A 19,837-nucleotide genomic window follows, 5' to 3' on the forward strand; every position below is an offset into this window, starting at 1 on the left:
CTGCTTGTGATTTGTTACAGTAATTTAGAAGCAAATATGAAGAAATATTCTAACAGTTCTTTTCTGTGGTTTCTGTGCTGTGTGCGTCAACTAATTGCATACAGATTTTACCCCACATCTCACTTTGTTGTCAAAAGAACATCTGAAGCAACATGATGTCTGGCCAACATGCTGTTTTTCAGATCTTTATCCTTAAATGAAAAGCATGTTCAAACATGACTGATATGAACAGTTGTTTATACAAACACAAAACTACTATGAGGCCACGTCAAGTTGCCGCCTGCCATGACACATATCAACTGATTTACAGACGACCTTGACCCTGGTCATTTGCTGAGGAGAAAATATACCCTTCTGAGAGGTCATCTTAAAAGAGTGCAATGTGACACTGGCCAAAGGTCAGGGGTGTGCACAGCATTCCACTGGGGAATTTCTGCAGTCCTTCATCTGATTTCTTTCTTTAGTAGAACAGAATGAAAGCATTCATGAGGACTGAGAGCAAAGAGCAGGGAACAGAAATAACTACATCCCCCTCCGTTTTATGAGGAAGCTGTTAGATGTCTTTGTAAATGAGAAGAGAAGGGCCATAGCTTTGTTTTTGTTTTGTTTTTTTCCAAGATTTTCTAAAGGGGAGATCAACAGCTCCATCTAGCTGTGACACACATCTATTCACTCGTTCAGAAAAAGTCCAGTTGAATTAGGTTTTTAATCCCCATCTTATGTGTTGGTATATTCACCAATGTTGAAGATAAATCTCCTTTCCTGTCTTTCTAAGAAGTCTACTCACCTGGAAAAGCTGGAACTCCAGCTGCTAATGGAGTAGAGCTCCAGAAATCAGACGCTGAACAGCTTTTGCCTAGCCAGCCTGAGAATGGAGTTCAGGCAACTTTCCTTTCCCAGGACCCAACAATCAAGAGCCTTCTCCAGCAAGGCATCATCTGTCTACCAGGTTTGCTTCCTAAATCATGTTTAATTGGGAATGTATGTGTTTTGGTGTAGTGTTTAAAGCTTAGGGCTAGGATTGATCCATGCAAGGCTAATATAAAAACAACTGTTCACTCATCAACAGTTTCATCAACAAAAGTATAATAAAAATAGTCCATACATCTTTTGAAGACACATAATACAGTGGATTTGTTTGAAAAACAGACACAAGAGAACCAAAGGTACCATTATTTAATTCAATACAAGAAAACTCATTAGTCACTAATGACTGAAATTAAGTCGGTTTTCACACAAGACTATTATATGACTTTTAGACTTGAAATAGAACACACAACCTGTATGGACTAGTATTTTCATGCTTTTTTATTTAACCTTGACACATAATGTTGCATGGAAAAGAAGAGTTTGGAAATTGTGCCTAACATCTCATTTCAATTTCAACACAAGCATAATAACAAATCAGAAATAGGGCTTTCAGTTTAACACACTAATTAATTAGCTAGGAAAAAAAATAACATGATTAAAATATTTTAATGCTGTTAACACACTGGACATGTACATCATCTTATATTTTATTCAGTTGACTGTGGATAAAATATGATGCAGGGAAACAACTCCATAAATGCAGTTATGCCCTAAAATTCAAGATATTGGTGCAAAAAATGACCCTGTATATCAGCAAGAGCAATATGCAACAGTTCAGTTCAATTTATACAACAGTTCATTAAATAAGAGATTGATATTGTTATATTTTAAACACAACATTGTGTTTTTGCTCAATTTTGTACAGATTATTGTGCATCTCCGAGCAACACAACAGAGTTTAGCTTCTGAATGAATCTGTGTTTTGAACGAATTGTGTGAATCAATGAATCACAGGCCCATTAATAAAGAGAGCCATTTACTTAATTACTGAATTAATTAGTCCTTTGAACGAATCAAATCGAATGAGTGAATACATAAAGACATTTACCGCCACCTGCTGGCAGACTTAGCTTCTTATTTAGTATCATTTCACTAAATAAATAATAATAATAAAAACATTAAAAGGATAATTCACCTCCAAAAATTGTTTTGGTTACAACGAATTTCATTATATGAACAAAAAATACTGAGATGCTTCTCAAATTATCTTCTTTCATGTTCCATAGTTTATGTTAGGCCGTTGCAGCCTAAATGTTTACTGTAAGTGTAATACATTTTATGTTAAATCAAATAAAATATTTCATTCTAAAGCTACAATTTGAAAAATCTACTTAATACTTTCTCATTTAACACAAAGAAATAGCTTTAATCTTTTGTAGGTATTTTCACAATCAAATTTATTTTGTGATTAATTATATTAATCGACAAATCACGCAATTAGATTAAAAATGTTAAACAGCCCTATTCAGAATATAAATTACATGAGGGTTCAGAAGAAAACAGCTAAATGAGTAAAGTCTTAATTTATAAATAATTTTCTCCTGTATGTACGGCTGTATCATGATTGAGTACATTTGTTTTTTATTTTGACCAAGGAAATGGTGAGCAAATAGGAACACTTTTTTAAATTACTATTATTTATTTAAAAAAATTACAAGAAATTATGTGAAAAACAACTAATGTTATGTTGAGGTGACAAAAATTACATCACAATCACAAAAAAGACAAACAAACTAATACATAATGCATGGCCTATTCCTTTAACAACCACATTGCTTCAGTAGGTCTGAACTTGTATGTAAGTTACTTTTGATAAAATTACATCCTGCTTGCTATTAACTTTTTACATGCACACACGTTGCATATTCTATATTCTAGATTAATCTAAATGCATCTGATGTTGATGGCAAATTCTTGTGGCAGTAAACAGGAAAAGTTCTGACTTCTCTTGACAATTTTTGAGACCTGTCAGGTCTATGACTAAACATACTGAGTTTGTCTACATGAGTAATATTAAAGATGTCAACAAACTATCCAATTTCTCATTAATTTAGCGGCTAGCATGCAGCCATTGCAATCCCAATACAGAAAATACACAACTTTTTTGACTGTTCTGAGTGTTTTCTCCAGACAGTGGTCATTTATCTGCAAGTAGCCTGCTTTTACTCTTCAATTTTGTCATGTTATTTGCTAAAATGGCTGTTTCATACCCAACCACACATGCACGCAAATGTTGTTCTTACCTCAGTCTGTTCTCTTTCCAATACCAGGCAGTCGTGACAGAGCTGGGCGGGCTGTGGTTGAGGTTTACGGGGGCAGGAAAGGCTGGGCGTCCTCTCAACTCTCTCCTCAAGAGTTTTGCAGACTGTTGCTCTACCTGCACTCCGTTCCCAGGTACCAATCAGAGACCAATCTGCTCACTCACCACAAGAGGGCAGAAAGAGACAATGTAATTCTGACAGAGTATCAGTAATCAGCAGAAGCAATGTGGAACGGCCTCATTAGTCTATCAGCCATGTTGTATAAAAATATACATCATAGGCTATATATTTTAGTCCGTAATAACGAAGTATATCAGTCCGCTCATCCAGGTAAAAGAAACCGGCACTACTTTCTTGCGCTCTCGTTTCACACAAACGCAATGGACAATGCAGGACAATGTTTCTGTAAAGTACATGGTGATGGATAATTTTCCTCTTTTTTTATAATAATAATAATAATAATAATAATAATAATAATAATAATAATAATAATAACAATTAGGTAAGATAATTTTAACAAATCAATATTTCATATCCACATTTATTTATTTGGTGAGTTGCCCTAATAATGTACAGTCAACCAGTTATTACGCCAAAATTAACCCCAATAGGGTGATCAGGACGATTTTATATATATATTTATATATATATATATATATATATATATATATATATATTATTATTATTATTATTATTATTATTAAGCTATATTGTTCATATTATATAGCTATTTATGTTTCGATTCTGTCAGTAATTGAGCTGACATTATATAATATATCTAGAATTGTCTGATGAATCCACGTTTTAAAATGGATTCAAATGTCAGTGGCAATTTATTTCAATCATATCTGTATTAAAAAGATGTGCTGCACATTTTTAAGATTGATGGCTATTTTAATGGCTGTTAATTGCTTTGACAGTCTTGAGCTTAGATGGTTATTTCATTCTTCTGCCAAATATGTCTAATTACTCATAAATATATTTGTTTGTTTGGTTCCTATTCTAATTAATCCCAGGATCATATATAATGTAAAATAAGATGTGTTTTTCCAGGATGGAGGTCAGAGAGCTGGGAATGACCATAGTGATTGACAGCAGGAAGTGCCCTCTGCCCTCTGTGTTCTACAAATCACTGCTCATGGTTCAGGTGAGGATCTGCCTAGAAAACAATCATCACCACCAACAGCCAGCATTAATATCTGAACACATCCTTCATGCACACAATCTAGAAATGAAGTTGTCCAGTAGGCGGCAGTCAAGAGTGCAATTGCATGTTTCACACACTAGCCTGTGTTTCTGATGTATTTGTGTGTGTTGTACAGGAGCAGGCCCTTCATGCAGTGCACACTATCCTGATGCTTGTTGATAAAGACGCAAATCCTCGACCGGAAAAACACCCTGGTCTACAGGTAATTAACACCCCAAACACACTCGCTGTGCCCAGCAATTACACCTTCACAGAAACCTGCAACCCTTTAATTAATGCTCTCTCTGAGTTCAGATGTACACGCCTTCAGCTCTGGGTGTTGATCTAGGGCTTGTAGACTGATATCATACCTGGTACTGCTGCACAGTTGGCAGGAACTGCTTTGGCATTTTATAGTTGCTTTCACACTTTGTTACGAATTGTTTATATTGCAAATAAATGCTGTTCTTTTAAACTTTCTTTTCATCAAAGAATCCTAAAAAAAAAGGTTTCCACAAAAATATGAATTATAATATTTTTTAAAAATATGAGAAAAGCACTGATGATAATCAGAAATGTTTCTTGAGCAGCAAATCAGCATATTAGAATGATTTCTAAAGGATCATGTGACTCTGAAGATGTTGAAAATTCAGCTTTGATCACAGTAATAAATTACACTTTAACACATATTCATATAGAAAACAGTTAAATAAATTATAATTATATTTCACAAAAATATAACTGTTTTTAATGTGTTTTTGATCAGAAACATTTTAAAAATCTTACTTATGCTTGGGTCTCAAGCGTGCAGTACAGTATGTTAAAGCGCATGATCATTTCTTTCAGATAGATGTTGTGACATCACTAAAAGCTCTTCATAAGACAGTTGATGGACAGCAGTTGACCTCTGACCTTGGTGGAACCTTCCCTTACAGTCATGAAGACTGGCTACAGTTTCACCAGGTAGGAGAATAGCCCCCACAGAAACACCAAGTAATGGCCAATTACCAATATAAATGACGCAACAAATAACAGTTCGTGTGAAGTCAGTGATGTTGTCATATCACGTACTCACTAAATATATTTGATTTGTTTCTGTAGTGAGAACATGCTATTATGAGGTCAGTTCTCGCAAACCATCAGTCAGCAGCTGTTAAAACACTTGTAAACAGACAGTCAATTTGCACAATCAGCTCTGGTGAAGTGCATCATAACATTTCTGACAACAGCAAATTGCTCTTTGTTTGTTCTGTTTGGTCTGTTTGAGGTCTGGCTCTTCAACTTACTTATGTAACAATCTGTTTTTTCCCAGTTTTATGTTAATTGATTATAAACCAAATTTTATCTTGATGAATAGCAGCTACCTTCAGCTGTCTGCTGGCCACATGCTCTGGGTTTGATCATGTAAATATTTTGTTGAACTATTCAAGTAGTTGAATACTCAGCAGACGCCCCTTCTTTCACAGTATGTAGATGATTATATAAACATGCGTCTTTTCCATATGTGTTTTTTAGAAACTTTCTCTCTTTCAACTCGACCTACAAGCAGCATCTTCATTACTTCAAACAGCAATTAGGAGGCTTGATGTTAAAAAAACAAACACTGCAAAGGTAACTTTTGATTCTACATGCTAATTTCTGATCATTTCCAGTAATGCAGAACACGTTTGTATCACATTATGTTTTTAACATTAAAGCTAGAGACGCTGATATGTAAATATGAACAGATACAATAAACCAGTAATTATTTTCATGTTATATCAGAAAACTAAGAAATGTCTGATATTAAAATTCAACGCACTTTTCTCTAAATAAAACAAATCAGTCACTGCAATCAGTCTGTTAGAAAAGAATTTAAGAATCAAATGTAATAATGTAGAGTATAAAAAGGAATATTCATTGTGAGATTATGAATAACAGTGTTATTAAAATATTAGTGAGTATGCAAAATTAAATATTCAGTATGGACAATATCAGTAAATAAATAAAAAATCTCTAAAATAAATTGTTATAGTTCAGTTATATTGTGCATCCCTGAACACTGGCATGTTTTTATAGTGAAAAACTATTAGATATGTTCAATAAATGATTACGTAAATTAAAATTAACATAAATGCAGGTGGTACCAAAAAAGATCTCTCCTTTTTCACTCAGTTTCTCCTCATAATAATAATAATAATAATTATTCTTATTTATTTGTTTTTGTTTGTTTAATTATTTATTTATAATGCAATTAAAAAATTACATTTTAAGCAAATTTAAAATAAAAAGCTCATTTATTTAATTTTACCTCCTGAGCAATGCTACTCCCTAACTAACTAAGCCAATTGTTCAGGATGTCCAGTCCTGCATCCAGGAGCAAAGAAGTTCCATGAAGATGGTGCTTGAAGACACACGATTGGTCGCCCTACAAAGAGAAGGCGGGTCTATACTTGCCAGAATGAGGAAGGAGGAGTCTCGATTTGCTCAGTCTGAAGACTTCAGGTATTTACCTCAGAATGTTTGCATCTCAGCAGACACAAGTTAGTCACATTTGATCATGATTAGAGCTCAGCTGCACCCATAATGTTTGGACAGCTGTTGGGTCCCAGTTAATCCTATTTACCCAACAGCAAGAGCCTTTATACACACATTGAGCTCCACTGGAGAACCCATATATGGTATGAAACACAAACTGGAAAAGTATGACCAGCATGTAAAGAATTGGTATATTTTTACTAGCTTATAGAACTCAATAATTACCATAAAGAATTGAAAACTGCAAAACATGGCAAATACAGTACATTCACATTTTTTGTGCAAGCGCTAAGAAAACTGCTTCATTGTGTCTTTTTTGTCTCCTGCAGGGACTCTCTGGAGTCGGTGACGTGTCTGTATAACCAGGTGGAAGAGGCCGTTCACACGCTAGTGATGAAATCCAACCAGTCACTGCAACATCTTGAACATGTTCTTCTCTTGAGAGAAACAGAAGACTCACTCAGCAAAGTATGCACTACATCCCGCCACTGAATGCGTGTTCATGACAGATAATAAGCGCAGCCCACAGAAAGCGCTTCAGTGCTGAAAATAACACAAGACAAACATTGTGCCCCAGAGAATAATCAACCAATGTTCGACGGGCAGACAGTCTCAACCTTCATAGAGAAACATAACATCACTGTGCTAAATACAGTGATCGTAATTTCTCAGCTTTGACAAACATAAAGTTTCAAGTCCGACTAGGTCAGTGCTGGTCTACATAGTAGATAGACATGCTGTTGTAAGCAGGTTATGAAGAAATGTTGCAGTGCAACAACATTTGTGGTAGGGGTCGACCGATATGTGTTTTTCAGGGCCGATGCCGATACCGATTATTACAGATCAAATGCACCGATAAACGATATTTTGAACCAATATGTGTCTAGTGTAAAAATGAAATTTGTCATAATTAATAATAACAAGAGCTCTGACAAGAACTTTCTTTGAATGCTTTCAAACATATCTTTAATTCTGAGAACTGTTAATAATAACAATATTAAATAAACATCAATATTAATAATAACAATAATGACATAAAAAAGTGCAGGGAGCCCCCAGCAGCATTCTGTAAACAATTGTAAAACTTAAATAAGTAAACAGCAAGTAGCAACAAATAACAAAAAATAAATGTAATAGCTCCCTGAAGTTTTATAAGCTAATAAAGAATTAGTAGTCCCAATCTAGCAGCACCAGGTTGTGGTGCAGGAAGCAGAGCTGCTCGGCATGCTCTCCCGTGAGCTTGCTTCTTTTCTTGTCATAAATTGCAGACACTTCACTGAAGACACGCTCACTAGGGACTGATGAGGGTGGTGAGCAAAGAAATTTTCTTGCTGCTTTGGCTAGTTGCTTGAAGCGGCCTTCATTCCAAATTACACCAGAGTTACCGACCGCTACCGCGTTTGTTTGTAAATTTATTCCCGCGTCGCAAAAAATCTGGTCGAGTCCCGCGGGAATGCAGACCTCTAGTATACGGTCCTACTTTTGATTAATTCATCCAAACTTTGATGACTCATCCAAACTTTGAAAAATTCATTTACAGTTAACAGTATACAGTACATTCCATTTATATGACTGGATTCCGCGATTCCGTCCGTGTTTTCCGCATCCGGGAAATCAAGATAACATTGAGGTGTTTTTGCAACTTCACCGTAAAGGATTGTGAATTACTAAAACACAATCAACTTCTGCTGCTGACTTACCTTTGAGAGACAAGTGATTACTGCCGCACGCTGCACGCAGCTCCAGCAAGCGCGTTCTGTCTGTGTCTTCACTTCCTTCAGCCTTGGAGTTGATTGGTCGGACTCGCGACTTCCAACAAATCTGATGCGCGGTGGGCGGAGACTGCTCTAGGGCACAGAGTGGTGAGCTCTGACAGGCTGCGTCGGAGCCAAAGAGCGCATTTCAAAAATAAATTATTTTTATCGGCAAATCGGTTTTGAAAATAACCGATTCCGATAATCGTGAAAATGCTTAATATCGGCGCCAATAATCGGTAGGGCCGATAATCGGTCGACCTCTAATTTGTGGCACAATTTGCCACAAGAAAAAACTTTGGCTCCAAGTTAAAAAACAAAATGGTAAGCTACATATAATGAAAGTAAACAGGAAAAAGCGATAAATGTTAAAATGCACAATTCCAACTTTTGTCAGTAAGACTTAAAAATTAGTCCAACTATGTCATGAAAATAAAGATGACGTAAAAATGGGAAATATGGTAACTGTGGCATGATCTATCCATAGCAATCTGTTATGCTTAACTAGATACTGTATATTACCAGGTTTCAAGCGCTTTGGGTATTTAAGAACGTATGGAAACGACATTCCATATTTTTTAGCAAGCCTGTAACAACCTAAATCATTTATTAAAAAAGAATTTTTGTCAAATTTTGCCAGGTGATTTACCATATTTTTTAACATCTAAGACTGTTAAAGCACCACCTTTGGTCCGATGTCCCTGAAACTTTGCATGCTTGTTTAGAATCACCTGTCACATGTGCACAGTGGGTTTTGTGAAGTTTTGAGTTTTCGTTTAGGCTTTATAGGCTTTTGGGTATATTTGGACAGGCCCCTTTTCTAAAGGACCTTGTTATAGCTTCCCAAAGGGTAAATTTCAAAATGTTTTTGATTTATTTTTTGAATTATTGACCTAGAGCAGGGGTACCCAACCCTGTTCCTGGAGATCGACCTTCCTGCAGAGTTTAGTTCCAACCCTAATCAAACACACCTGTCTGTAATTATCAAGTGCTCCTTCAGATCCTAATTAGCTGGTTCAAGTGTGTTTGGTCAGGGTTGGAGCTGAACTCTGCAGGAAGGTCAGTCTCCAGGACCAGGGTTGAGCACCCCTGACCTAGAGAGTCCAGAGAATTGCACTGCAGGGTTTTTTTTTTTGTTTGTTTGTTTGTTTTTGTGTTTTTTTTTTTTTTTGAGATACACAAATATTCCTATAGATAAGATTGTGCACAGCGATTTTGATGTTGATAGGACAAATGGTTGCCTAGTTATAGCCATTTTTTTACCTCTTATAGCTCCACCCAGTGGCCAATCTTCACATTTTTTCCTGTGACCTTTTTCCTTGAGCCCGTACACAAGTGTGCTGAGTTTGGCAAAGATATCTCATTCCGTTCAGGAGGTATAGGCATTTTACTAAAGGGGCCCTGCCCTCTTTGAACATTTTGACGTCCCTTTGCCATGGTGTCCACGGGTTTGTCAATCTCCAGAGAATCTTTCTTCACTGGTTTGGTTCCGATCAGGCGGAAAACCTAGGATTAGGCATTGCAAAAATTGTGAAATACCTGAAAATTTTGCCAGGCTCACGATTGAATCTAAGGCGTGTGTTTTGTCCAGCATGAACCAAGGATTTCAATGACATAAGACACTTGAGCCTGACGGTTTAGGAGTTATGAACAATTTCGTACTTTTGATCGCTGTAGCACCCCAGTCAGGCCGATTGGGGCGAGCCTTAGTCACGTTGTAGGTGGTGTACTACCATCCCTCCAAGTTTTAAGTCTCTATTACTTATGGCTTAGTGTGCACAATCAGTTTTACATGGAAATCCCTCATCCGTGATCATTCTATCAATTACAGTAGGGTTTCAGCACTACATGCCTGAACCCCTGATTCATGTTAGTGCTTTAGCAAAAATACAAGCTTCACATTTGTAAAGTATGCATAGTCCCATTTACTTCTGTTTGTAAGTAACCATGATTTGGTGATTAATGGGTAACATTTTATAATAAGGTCTTATTAACATTTGATCATGCATTAAAGCAATAGTTCTCCCAAAAATGAAAGTTTGCTGAAAATTTACTTACCCTTAGGTCATCCAAGGCTTCGTCAGATTTGGAGAAATGTATTTTGCTCACCAATGGATCCCTTGCATTGAATGGGATGAGAGTCCAAACAGCTGATAAAAACATTGCAGTAATCCACACCACACCACTCCAGTCCATCAGTTAACATCTTGCTCAGACAAAAGATGCATTTTGTAAAAAACAAATCCATAATTAAGACGGGTTTAACTTCAAACTAAAATATGAGTCTTCTATTGATAATTTAGCTTTTTCCAGTTTTTCTGGAAAGAAATATGCACGGATCAAGCACCGTTTACAAGCCAAAACAGTCCAAAATAAATATGTGGGTGGATTTTGATGTGAGACAACAGAGGGATGGGCTTTTTTTTACTAGAGAAGGAGTTATTGTACTGTGAACTGTTAATAATGTTAACGAACGGAACCTCTGTAAAGTGTTACTGCTTTATGTAAACTAAGGGATGAGTGAAAACATTTTTTTGTGTTGATTATCACTGTAGCACAGATGTCTTTAAGAGGTCGGGTGGAGTCAACATTATACTGAATTCCTGCAGTTGTCTTCAGTAAGCATAAATACCATTTTTAATTCATCTTTACAATTAATTGCTGTTTATGTTGTTCACAGATCCAAAAATGGTGTGATGAAGAGGAGCAGTCATGGCAGAAAGATAAAGATGACACTGAGAAAACACTGCTGAAAATAGAGCAGAGACTACAAGAAATTCAGTCTGTACTTATACAAGCAAAGGTAACAAATCCTTGAGACATTTACTCAAATATACAGACTAGATGAACAGTCCGTAATATGAATGCCTGAATGTTATCAGACTTAGATTGTGGATTGAAGATTTATGTGAACTGTTGGGCTCAGGTGAACCAAAAAGTAATAAAAATACCAGACTTTTTCTGATAATGAAAATACTGGAATGTGCAGTCTTAAATAATGATGAGGTGGAGCTTTATGAGTTTTCAGACATCTCTGAGATGTTGCATAATGTGTGCGAGTTCTTTTTTTCTAGGAGAAAAACGAAAAAGGGATGTCGTTGATAAAGGAAGTGGACAGGAATAGCAAAGGAACACGTTATCCTGAAACTGACGCTTTCCGTTGTAATGCCACCGCTTTCAAAACCAACATGACTGGATTTCTTTTGAAATCTGAGGAACGCAAATCTGAGCTGGAGAGGTCTGTCGATCTCTTTCGTTTTTGTGAAGAGGTTAGTCAACATACACAGACAATTACAATAAAGGTCAAAAGTTTACATTTCCCTTTCAGAATCTTTAAAAATGTTAATTATTTTACCACAATAAGAGTGAACATACAAAATGCATGTTACTGTTTATTTAGTACTGACCTGAATAAGATATTTCACATAAAAGATGTTTACATATAGTCCACAAGAGAAAATAATAGTTGAATTTATAAAAATGACCCGGTTTAAAAGTTTACATCCCCTTGATTCTTAATACTGTGTTGTTACCTGAATGATCCACAGCTTTGTTTGTTTAGTGATAGTTGTTCATGAGTCCCTTGTTTGTCCTGAGCAGATAAACTGCCTGCCGTTCTTCAGAAAAATCCTTCAGGTCCCACAAGTTATTTGGTTTTCCAGCATTTTTGTGTATTTGAACCCTTTCCAACAATGACTGTATGATTTTGAGATCCATCTTTTCACACTGAGAACAACTATGGGACTCATATGCAACTATTACAGAAGGTTCAAACACTCACTGATGCTCCAGAAAGAAAAACCATCCATTAAGAGTCGATATATTCAAATAGAAAACAGTTATTTTAAATTACAATAATATTTCATAATATTACTGATATTACTGTATTTTTAATCAAATTAATGCAACCTTGGTGAGCAGAAGATACTTTTTTTAGAAACATTAAAAAATCGCAATAAAATAATAAACTGTTTAAGCCTGAAATGATTTTCATCTTCTTTGTTTTCCAGGCCTCATCTCTTGTCAAAGAGTGTATGGAGTATTTAGAACACATAAAGAGCTCAAACGCTCCCATGTGTGCCTGCTTGAGTACACTGAAGGCTTTTGAGGAGCGTTTCAAAGACTTCTCGCCCCAGCACTTTCAGGACAAGAGCTCGGCACTGCTGGAGAGGCACCCGGACGGGATATGGATGTGGAATGCGGTCTGGGCTCAATGCCGAGACATCAGACAGCGGCTCACCGAGATACTGCAGGCCTCTTATAGAAATCAAAAGCCTCTGGGATTGCCACAAAAGGACAGTGGGGCAGCAAAGCCTGAGGAGGCCCACTTGAAAGGTCCGACCCAGAGTGTAATTACAACTGGCCTTGGAGAAAATGAAGGCGACCCCCAAACAAACCTTGCTGGCGGTCATACTGAGACTCAAAATAGTCCTGCAGGACAAGGTGATAATGAGACGGTGATGCATTTCGACCTTCGGTGTGAGCCTGTGAGGACAGAAACATCAACGTCTTCAAACTCTGATCTGATAATGACCGAAAACACACACAAGGAACTGCATGTTCAAGGTCCTCAACAGCCATTCAAGCTCAGAGAGGAAGGAAGAAGTGAACATTTCCACCAAAGCACAAGCAAAGTTTCCACATCCCACAATAGCCCGGCAACAAAATTAAGGAAGTGTCGTCGCATATACTCTCACAGCGATAGTGACCTCAGAAAATCAGGGCGGGTCAGTGAGTTCAACTGTTCGCCACATTATAAAGCCCTGGTTCGCTCTCGTAGTGAGGGCTCTTGTTTACAGTCCATAAACTATCAAGTTTCTATTGGCAAAACTGCAGTCAAGCACAAAGTCCAGACATGTGCAGCTTCCCGCCGAGAGAGTGACTCGAGCAGAGCATCATGGGATGAACAGAGCTCTAAACTGTCTCACCAGGACAGCTTCTGTTCTAGCACTTCTGGACTGAGCCAAAGCGACGTCAGTGAGAAGTTCAGCAGTGACACCAAATCTGATGACCACACCTTGATTTCACCAGCAGCACAATCAGAATCTCCAGTCCGAACTCAGGACGAGTCCGTCTGCAGGCCTGACAGTGTGCTGGATCACAACAGTACTGTACTGTGAGTCAAATGTAAAATATATGTGACTCTAAACAACAAAACCAGTCTTAAGTAGCACAGGTATATTTGTAGCAAAAGCCAACAATACATTGTATGGGTCAAAATGATCGACTTTTCTTTAATGCCAAAAATCATTATGCTATTAAGTAAAGATCATGTTTCATGAAGATATTTTGTACATTTCCTACTGTAAATATATCAAAACTTAATTTTTGATTTGTAATATGCATTGCTAAGAACTTGATTTGGACAAATTTAAAAGCGATTTTCTCAATATTTAGATTTTTTTTTGCAGATTCCGAATTAGAAATATTGTCCTATCCTAACAAACCATAAATCAATGGAAAGCTTATTTTGCTTTCAGTTGATGTATAAATCTCAGTTTCTAAAAACTGGCCCTTATGACTGTTTTTGTGGTCCAGGATCACATACGCCATGCAACATTATTTTCATGAGAGTAAAGAAGAATTGCATGTGAAGATACAAGTATAAATGCGACACAAGTTCATTTGTTATGATCTTTTGGTTTGCACCAGTCAAACTCCAAATAAAAAGAAAATAGTCAGCTGAGATGTTATGTAATATAGTATTAAATTATTTAAATAAATCTATTTTAATATTATAATAAAACATTTTTAAAAATCATTTTAAATTATTATCAAAAAATCCAAATAAAAGAATCATTACCACATGATTATTTAATATAGTTTTAAATGTTATTAGAACACAATAATTTTAATATTATGTTAAAACAATATTTAATTATATTATCCAAAAAGATAGTTTTCATCATTACCACATTATTATTTATTTATTGTTGTTGTAATATTAATAAAATAAAATAGTTAAAACAATATTAAAGCAATATTTAGTTAAATTGTTAATAAATAGTTTTAATATTATAATAAAACATTTACATAAATAGTATTAATATGATATTATCCAAAAAATAGTTTTCATTATTACATTTAAACTAAAATAATCATTACCACATATTAATAAAATGAAAGACTTGTGATGGTATATTATAATAAAAATCCACTGAATACATTTTTTATAGGATATCATCCAACTCTAGTTTCCTTCATGAATTCAGTTTTAATATTATGATAAAACAATATTTATTAAAATAGTTTTATTATATTATATATTATAGAATATTAGTTCCATCACAAATAACTAGATATATGTGATGCATACATGTACATGCATTGCTACATTGACTGCTTTGACATGTGAAGGAATTTGACATTAGTTCTGTTTTTCACTGGAAACCATATTTTAGTATATTAGACATAGGCTTCTGGGGAAATGCGATGATTTCTTAATGTTAAGTTATATGTCAGGGCAGAACATCAATAGGATTCCTAAACATGTCTGAATGCAAATACAAATGTGTCCTGGCACTAAAATGTTATCAGAATATTGAAATATTTCAGGACAAATAAATCTGTTAGTCTGCTATGCCTTTGTAATTGTGAATATTGTCAGGATTGTAGACTAAAACAGGGATAATGTCAGATAACAGCAGTGAGGAATGCATTATGTTGTTGTTGGTCTCCTAACAGTAAACTCCAGCACATCATGGAGGAGCTCCTTCAGACGGAGAGAGAGTATGTGAGAGCGCTGGGATACGTGGTGGAGAACTACATCCCGGAGCTGGAGCGTCCCGACGTGCCTCAGGACCTGCGGGGACAGAGAGGAAGCATCTTTGGGAACCTGGAGAAGCTGCGAGACTTTCACCAGCATCACTTCCTTCAGGAACTGGAGCTGTGTCTGAAGGAGCCCTTCTGCGTCGGACGCTGCTTCTTAAAACACGTGAGCATTCTGAGCGGGACGTCGGCACAATCACAGTTTCCAGTTAAAATCAAAAAGAGTTTTACAGCCCGATACCAGAAAACCTTTCAAAGCTCCTCAAAGAACTTTTCATTTTATAGAAACCCTTTAATGAACCCAGAAACGAATACACTTATAATAAAAGAACAATAAAACTTAAAAACAAAAGAAGGTCACTTTCACCCCAAAATTATAAGTAAGACATAAATTATATTTTGCAAAAAGAAAATTAAGCCTCGATATTTGTCATGTTTAGGATATCATCATTTTAGGAACATTTATATTTGTTTATATGTTTTGTATATTTGTTTATATTATTTCAATTGTACTTATCCATCATTGTATTTGTAGTGCTTTAAAAAAAATCAGCATCCGTCACAACATACAAATTTTTATACACATTTTCATAACTGTAAGGCAAAAAACAAAACAAAACCCTAATATATTATTTAAATTGCATGAATATTGCATGAATATTACACGTTAATATGAATATTACATTTCCAAGTAGAATGTTTGGAAATGCTTGGCAAAAAAACTGATATACTATTTAAATTACAAAGAGTATTACAAAGAATATTAATTGCAAATTCTGCCCTATTTTTTACAATAATGAAATATCTTATATATTACTTATTACTTATTATTATTTAAATTGCATACATTTTACAATGAATATTAAAAAAAAAAAAGTCAAATGATCGGATGCATTAAAGAATTTGATGCAAAATGTGTTTTTTGTCAAAATCCTCCCCAGTTTTCTTTTAAATATAAAATGTGTTATATATTTATATATAGATTTTGTTGGTGCTTTCACACTCATGTAGTATGACAGATACACTTGAAATGCCTTCACAGAAGGAAACAAAAGCATGTACAACAAAGCCCACTTGTTTGCACGAGTGATTCTAACACTGTGTCTCTCAAATTCAGAAAGAAAACTTTGGTCTGTACGCATTATACAGCAAGAACAAGCCTCGCTCTGAGAGACTTCTCATCGATCATGGCAGAGAGTTCTTTAAGGTGAGATCTTTCTCCAAATGATCACTGTTTTATTTCATAAGTCATCCAAATGTTATTTTAAGGTAATCATAAAAGTATTTCTAAGAATTTGAATGTATACATTGGTTTACACAATGAAATGTAGATTTTCAACACTATTACATGGCAAAAACAGCACAACTTAAAGTAAATATATATATATATATATATATTATTCAGTATTCAGTATGCTTTGACCCTCAGCAAAAGCATTTGTACATCTGTCTCCAAAGTGTTCCTTACATGAAGGATCTCTGTCCAGTTCCTTTCTGTTAATACTTGCAGACTAATAGAAAAAAAAAACACAAAAAGAAGATTATGAAAGATTTTATCTTGTAATGCAATATTTCACACAACTGACAAAAAGTGAAGTAATGGGCAAATACGTGCTGGAACAGGCCTCATCTTGGCTGTGTTGGGAAATGTTGCGGTCATTCTCTTGGAAATCCATCTCCTCAGCATAAAGCTTTCCTTCGTCAGAAGTGAGAATGTATTTGAAATGAGGATTTGCAATCTCAACAGGAATAAACCATGGGTGCATTTCCAGATGGCACACACCTAGAACAAATATTCAGTGTTTAATTTGCAAAAACAAAAGTCATAACAGCATTGATGATGATATTACTATAATAATCTTATTTTTTATCTACCTCATGCAATTAAAGGAGAAGTCCACTTCCAAAACAAAGATTCACATATAATATTTTCACCCCCTTGTCATCCAAAATGTTCATGTCTTTCTTTCTTCAGTCGTAAAGAAATTATGTTTTTTGAAGGAAACATTTCAGGATTTTTCTCCATATAATGGACTGATATGGTGCCCCGATTTTGAACTTCCAAAATATAGTTTAAATGCGGCTTCAAATGATCCCAAATGCAGTTGTAAACGATCCCATCCGAGGAAGAAGGGTCTTATCTGGTTATTTTCATTTAAAAAATACAATTTAAATACTTTTTATTCTCAAACGCTCGTCTTGCTTTGCTCTCATTGAACTCTGTGCATTCTGGCTCAAGACAGTTAATATCAAAAATACCCTCAACTTCAAAAATAATTTCAAAATCATCCTACATCGCTGCAAAAGTACCGACCCAGTCTTTGCAAAGTGAACATGCAAAGAAGATCAAACACCCTTAACAAAAAAGGTAAAACAGCGATATAGGATGATTTTGAAGTTGAGGGAGAACATGAGATGGGAGTTTTTCGACATACCGTAACTGTCATGAACCGGAACAAAAACAGTCCAGACAGAGTAAGACAAGACGAGCGTTTGACATTAAAAAGTATATGAATTATATTATTTTTATTAAAATAACCGATCGTTACGCTAGATAAGACCCTTCTTCCTCGACTGGGATCGTTTACAACCGCATTCAGGATTGTTTGAAGCCACATTTAAACTGCATTTTGGAAGTTCAGAATCGGGGCACCATATCAGTCCATTATATGGAGAAAAGTGCTGAAATGTTTTCCTTAAAAAACATAATTTCTTTACGACTGAAAAAAGAAAGATAAGAAGATCTTGGATGACAAGGGGGTGAGTACATTATATGTAAATCTTTGTGTTGGAAGTGGACTTCTCCTTTAAGAAGCAAAACAACTTTTTCATGAGTTTAATCTTTAGCAGCATCTAATGAATCAGTTTTTTGAAGTGTTTTGAGTGTGATGCTTCTGATGCTGTTGTTTATTAAATGTAGTAATATGATGTGAATTGCAGCAGAAGCAGCAGCTGTTGGGTGATAAGATGGATCTGTCTTCATATCTGCTGAAGCCCGTGCAGCGCATCAGTAAATACGGCCTGCTGCTGCAGGACATGCTGCGCGAATGTGATTCTGGAGCGCACACGGGACACGAGCGTATCGAGATACAGACAGCGCTGGAAATGATCCAGTTTCAGCTCCGCCACGGAAACAACCTGCTCGCCATGGACGATATTCAGGACTGTGATGTGAGCGTTATCATTAACTATTACAATTTTTGGTGATTAAAATCAAGCTGAAATAAAGTAAAATATAAATATTAGATTTAAAACTAAAAAATATAATTTAATTAAATTAAAATGAAAATAAAAATTTTAAATGAAAATAAAAAAATTCAACTAATTGCAGTAAAAAAAGTTGAAGTTCCAAAATTACAATTTTTTAAACTAATTGAAAAATACTTTAAAATGTCAATAATTAATTGATTCATTCATGCAATAAAAACGAACAAGATGATTCATAATATTTTCTCTTAAATCTCATCTTAACATTCAGTACCCAAAGAATCAGTTAATATTTTTTGAGTGTGAATTTTGAGTGTTTATATTCCTTGTAATGTGATTAATAATTCTACTAATATATTCTGTAAACTATGCAAATTTCCAGTAAATTAAAATAAAGCTGAAATAAAGTAAAATAAAAAATTGGATAAAAAAATAAACAAAAAAAAATTAAATGTTGCCTTGACAGCTAACTAAAATATAAATAAGTTGAAGTACTAAAATTACCCTTTTTTAATTTACTAACTTTTAACTTGCTCATTTTAAAACATTAAACTAATTAAAAAAATATGAATTAAGTAATTAATAAGTAAATACAATTTAGATTTATAAATTAAAGTTAAATAGAAATATTTGAAAAATAATAATAATAAGGATAAGATTACTAAAACTAAAATGAAATCTGAACATTTAAATTGATTAAAAAATGTATTACAATATTAATAAGTACAACAACAGTATATATGTAACACTGGAGTGACAGAAATGAGATTACAACATTTCAGAAAATCCCAAATCCATTTTAGTTTACAAAACTAGGCAAATTTCTTCTTCAACCCTGTAATTTAGAAAAGCATGTAATGGCAAGCATCACTATTACACATACAGAGGGTTAGTGATTTGAAGTGATGTATAGTGTGTAATACTGCTGATGATGTTTACCTGGTGGATGATAAAATACAGTGAACTTGAATTGAAGGAGGGACCTGAGTCACATCTAGAGAACAGAATATCACATAGAGTTAAAGATCAAACCATTGGCCAGTAAAACAAACACTAAAATCGACTAAAAACACCTTCGAAACACCATAGCAACACCCATCATCCTGAACAGGCAAACATGACCATAATTTCTTAAGAAAATGTAGTGTTTACTTTCATAAATCTATTATATGTGTTGTCTTGCATAATAAGGCAAAACATATTGCAAACTAAATGCTGACTGAAATAGAGATATTTTTATAGAACATGGTCAGTTTTGCCCACATCACACACTG

The 19,837-nt window shown here is 34.9% G+C and overlaps 1 protein-coding gene across 3 annotated transcripts in view; it reads left to right on the plus strand.

Annotated features, from left to right (window-relative positions):
• Positions 1-19,837, plus strand: part of quo (quattro) — a 39,210-nt gene that overhangs the window by 13,501 nt on the left and 5,872 nt on the right. Inside the window, exons 4-17 of one of the 3 annotated variants that reach the window (XM_051113137.1) lie at positions 776-949; positions 3,141-3,264; positions 4,185-4,278; positions 4,454-4,540; positions 5,164-5,280; positions 5,833-5,928; positions 6,653-6,801; positions 7,164-7,302; positions 11,269-11,391; positions 11,663-11,857; positions 12,599-13,704; positions 15,273-15,522; positions 16,474-16,563; positions 18,297-18,527. In XM_051113137.1, coding sequence (XP_050969094.1) covers positions 776-949; positions 3,141-3,264; positions 4,185-4,278; positions 4,454-4,540; positions 5,164-5,280; positions 5,833-5,928; positions 6,653-6,801; positions 7,164-7,302; positions 11,269-11,391; positions 11,663-11,857; positions 12,599-13,704; positions 15,273-15,522; positions 16,474-16,563; positions 18,297-18,527 — 2,975 coding nt within the window. The remainder of the gene's footprint in view (positions 1-775; positions 950-3,140; positions 3,265-4,184; positions 4,279-4,453; positions 4,541-5,163; positions 5,281-5,832; positions 5,929-6,652; positions 6,802-7,163; positions 7,303-11,268; positions 11,392-11,662; positions 11,858-12,598; positions 13,705-15,272; positions 15,523-16,473; positions 16,564-18,296; positions 18,528-19,837) is intronic. The other 2 variants (XM_051113139.1, XM_051113138.1) reach the window with 2 other exon arrangements.

This window comes from Labeo rohita, chromosome 6, assembly GCF_022985175.1.
Source record: "Labeo rohita strain BAU-BD-2019 chromosome 6, IGBB_LRoh.1.0, whole genome shotgun sequence".
Taxonomy (NCBI): Eukaryota; Metazoa; Chordata; class Actinopteri; order Cypriniformes; family Cyprinidae; genus Labeo; species Labeo rohita.